At 41.7% G+C, this 2,761-nt stretch overlaps 1 protein-coding gene across 1 annotated transcript; it reads left to right on the plus strand.

Moving 5' to 3' along the window:
* Positions 1 to 590: 590 nt before the first annotated feature.
* On the plus strand, positions 591 to 1,109 carry LOC143612998 (uncharacterized). The gene has a single exon (XM_077086837.1). The coding sequence runs from the start codon at positions 591 to 593 to the stop codon at positions 1,107 to 1,109; it is 519 nt and encodes a 172-aa protein (XP_076942952.1).
* The last annotated feature ends 1,652 nt before the right edge of the window (positions 1,110 to 2,761 follow it).

The raw sequence follows: 2,761 nt of genomic DNA on the forward strand, positions 1-2,761 counted from the left end.
TACAATTGGGTTTTATATTTGGGCTTTACTTGTTGGTCAAGTTAGGGTCTCCCTATAAATACATAGCCATGTTAGGGTTATGGTATTGTGAGAGAGATTATTGTATTCAAGTTTTGTGCTAGTTTCTTGAGTATAATAATCGTGAAGTTTACCATAAATATTGTGTGCTCGTTTGTGTTTCCGTTATCAATTCGTTTTTGAATTGGTATCAAAGCCTTGTGCTCTTGGTGTTTATCAATTAGTCAGATTGATTATATCGTCAGATTTCAATACCACCGTCACCGAAGGTCCGAAGCCGAAGATCAATTATCCTGCCATCGTTCATGCTTGAAAAGGAATCTTTGGAGTTGAATTAACTTGATTGGTTGATTGGTAATTAATGTCAAAAGGAGGTTAGTCTTTCTTTGCTGCCGTCAAGGAATTCACAAAAGCATAAATAATAATAAAGTTTGGTTTTGTTTTTTTTCCCTTTCGTTTCAACTGAATTCAAGAACCGAAAGGAATAAACATGGTGGTTTAATTCTTTTGTTTTTCTTGGTTCAACAAAGTTTGATTGACTTGGTTTTGTGGTTACGGTTTGACAAAGTACGATGGCTGATAAAGAAACAATGAAGACGAGCGGGAACCCGAATGCTTTCCAAAGTCCCATGCATAAGGTTTGGGCAATTCAAATGAAGGTATTCTTGAACGTGCATAAGGTTTGGGATACCATTGATCCGGGTGCAACCGACGATGATAAAAACAACATCGCGATTGCATTGATTTATCAGTCGATCCCGGAAGCAACAATCATGCAAGTGGGTAATCTTGATTCGGCCAAGGATATTTGGAACCCGATTAAGACATGTAATCTGGGGGCTGATCGGGTTAAGGAGGCAAGATTGCAAACTCTCATGAACGAGTTTGATGGTATGAGGATGAAAGATACGGAGACCATTGATGAGTTTGTTGCGAAACTCTCGTGTACGGCGTCGAAGGCGGCGAGTTTAGGAGAGATGATCAAGGAAACTAAGATGGCCAAGAAGTTCCTTTCAAGTCTACCCCGAAAGAAGTTTATTCAAATTGTTGCATCCCGAACAAACTTTGGATCTCAAAACTGTTGGGTTTGAAGATGTGGTGGGACGTTTAAAAGCATACGAGGAGTGGATTCGGGAAGAAGACATGCATTCCGAAACCCAAGGTAAGCTTATGTTTCAAAAGTCTGAATCCTCAAGTAGTCGGTACAATGATCGTGAGTCCACTAGTGGAGGACGTGGACGTGGACGTGGAAAAGGGCGAGGACGAGGTGATCGCGGGTCGGGTCAAAACCGCGGTCATCAAGAAAACGCTATGAACTGGGAAAACCGTGAACATAAGGGCAAAACCCGGGACCTCTCAAAGGTTCAATGTTATCGATGTGATGAGTTTGGACACTTTGTCCATTAGTGTCCCAACCGAAAACAGAAAGTTCAAGGTGAAGCAAAGTTAGCTGAAGCATCCGAGACAAGGGATCCTTCTCTGTTTATGATGAAGAGTGTTCAAGAAACGGTATTCTTGAATGAAAAGAAGGTTATACCTGGAAACTACGAGTCCAAAGATGGTAATGAATGGTATTTGGACAACGGTGCGAGTAACCACATGACGGGTAACAAGTCTTTCTTTTCTGAACTTAACAATCATGTCACGGGAAAGGTTAAGTTTGGTGATGACTCTTATGTTGATATAAACGGTAAGGGGTCGATTTTATTTGAGACTAAAAGTGGTGAGCATCGTTTGCTTACAAATGTTTATTTTATACCGAGTCTTCGAAGCAATATTATTAGTCTCGGTCAAGCCTCAGAACACGGGTGTGATATTCATATAAAAGATAACTACCTTACGATGCATGATGGGCAAGGTAGGTTATTGATGAAGGTGACTCGTTCTCCTAATCGGCTATACCGGATACAATTAAAGATTGCTAAACCGGTTTGTTTACTTAGCCGAATTGAAGAAACAAGTTGGTTGTGGCATGCTAGGCTTGGCCACTTGAACTTTGAGTCAATAAAGCTAATGGCTAGGAGGGAGATGGTTGAAGGAATGCATGGCGTTACCCATGAAAACAAGTTATGTGAATCTTGTTTGGTCGGGAAGCAAACGAGGTAATCCTTTCCTAATTCGGCGGCGTTTAGGGCAACTCGAGCTCTATAACTTGTGCATGGTGATTTGTGTGGGCCGATTACCCCTCCAACAATAGCGGGTAACAGGTACGTGTTTGTTTTAATCGATGATTACTCACGATTTGTTTGGACGTATTTGTTGAAGGCCAAAGATGAGGCGTTTGAAGCTTTCAAGAAGTTTAAGGAATTGGTTGAAAGTGATGTCAGGAAAAAGATCAAGACGTTTCGTACCGACCGAGGTGGTGAGTTTACCTCACATGAGTTCAACCAGTTTTCTGACATGGAAGGCATTCGAAGACATCTAACGGCACCATACACACCTCAACAAAACAGGGTGGTTGAAAGACGGAACCGAACCTTATTGGAGATGACACGGAGTATGTTAAAAGCAATGGGTGTTCCAAATTACTTATGGGGTGAGGCAATCCGACATGCAACGTACATCGAGAATCGGATTCCTACTCGTGCCCTAAAGGAGAAAACGCCATACGAGATGCTAAAGCAAAAGAAACCGAATATTGCTCATCTTAAAGTATTTGGTTGTGGCACGTATGCAAAGACAGTGGGCACTCACTTGAAGAAGCTCGACGACCATTCAAGGAGTTTAGTGCATATCGGAGTTG

This window comes from Bidens hawaiensis, unplaced genomic scaffold (assembly GCF_021521415.1).
Source record: "Bidens hawaiensis isolate Kalapana, Puna unplaced genomic scaffold, B.hawaiensis_p1.1 tig00036368_1, whole genome shotgun sequence".
Taxonomy (NCBI): Eukaryota; Viridiplantae; Streptophyta; class Magnoliopsida; order Asterales; family Asteraceae; genus Bidens; species Bidens hawaiensis.

Bases quoted from the DNA above. Each gene is read 5' to 3' on its own strand.
- LOC143612998 (XM_077086837.1), top strand. From the start codon at position 591: ATGGCTGATAAAGAAACAATGAAGACGAGCGGGAACCCGAATGCTTTC.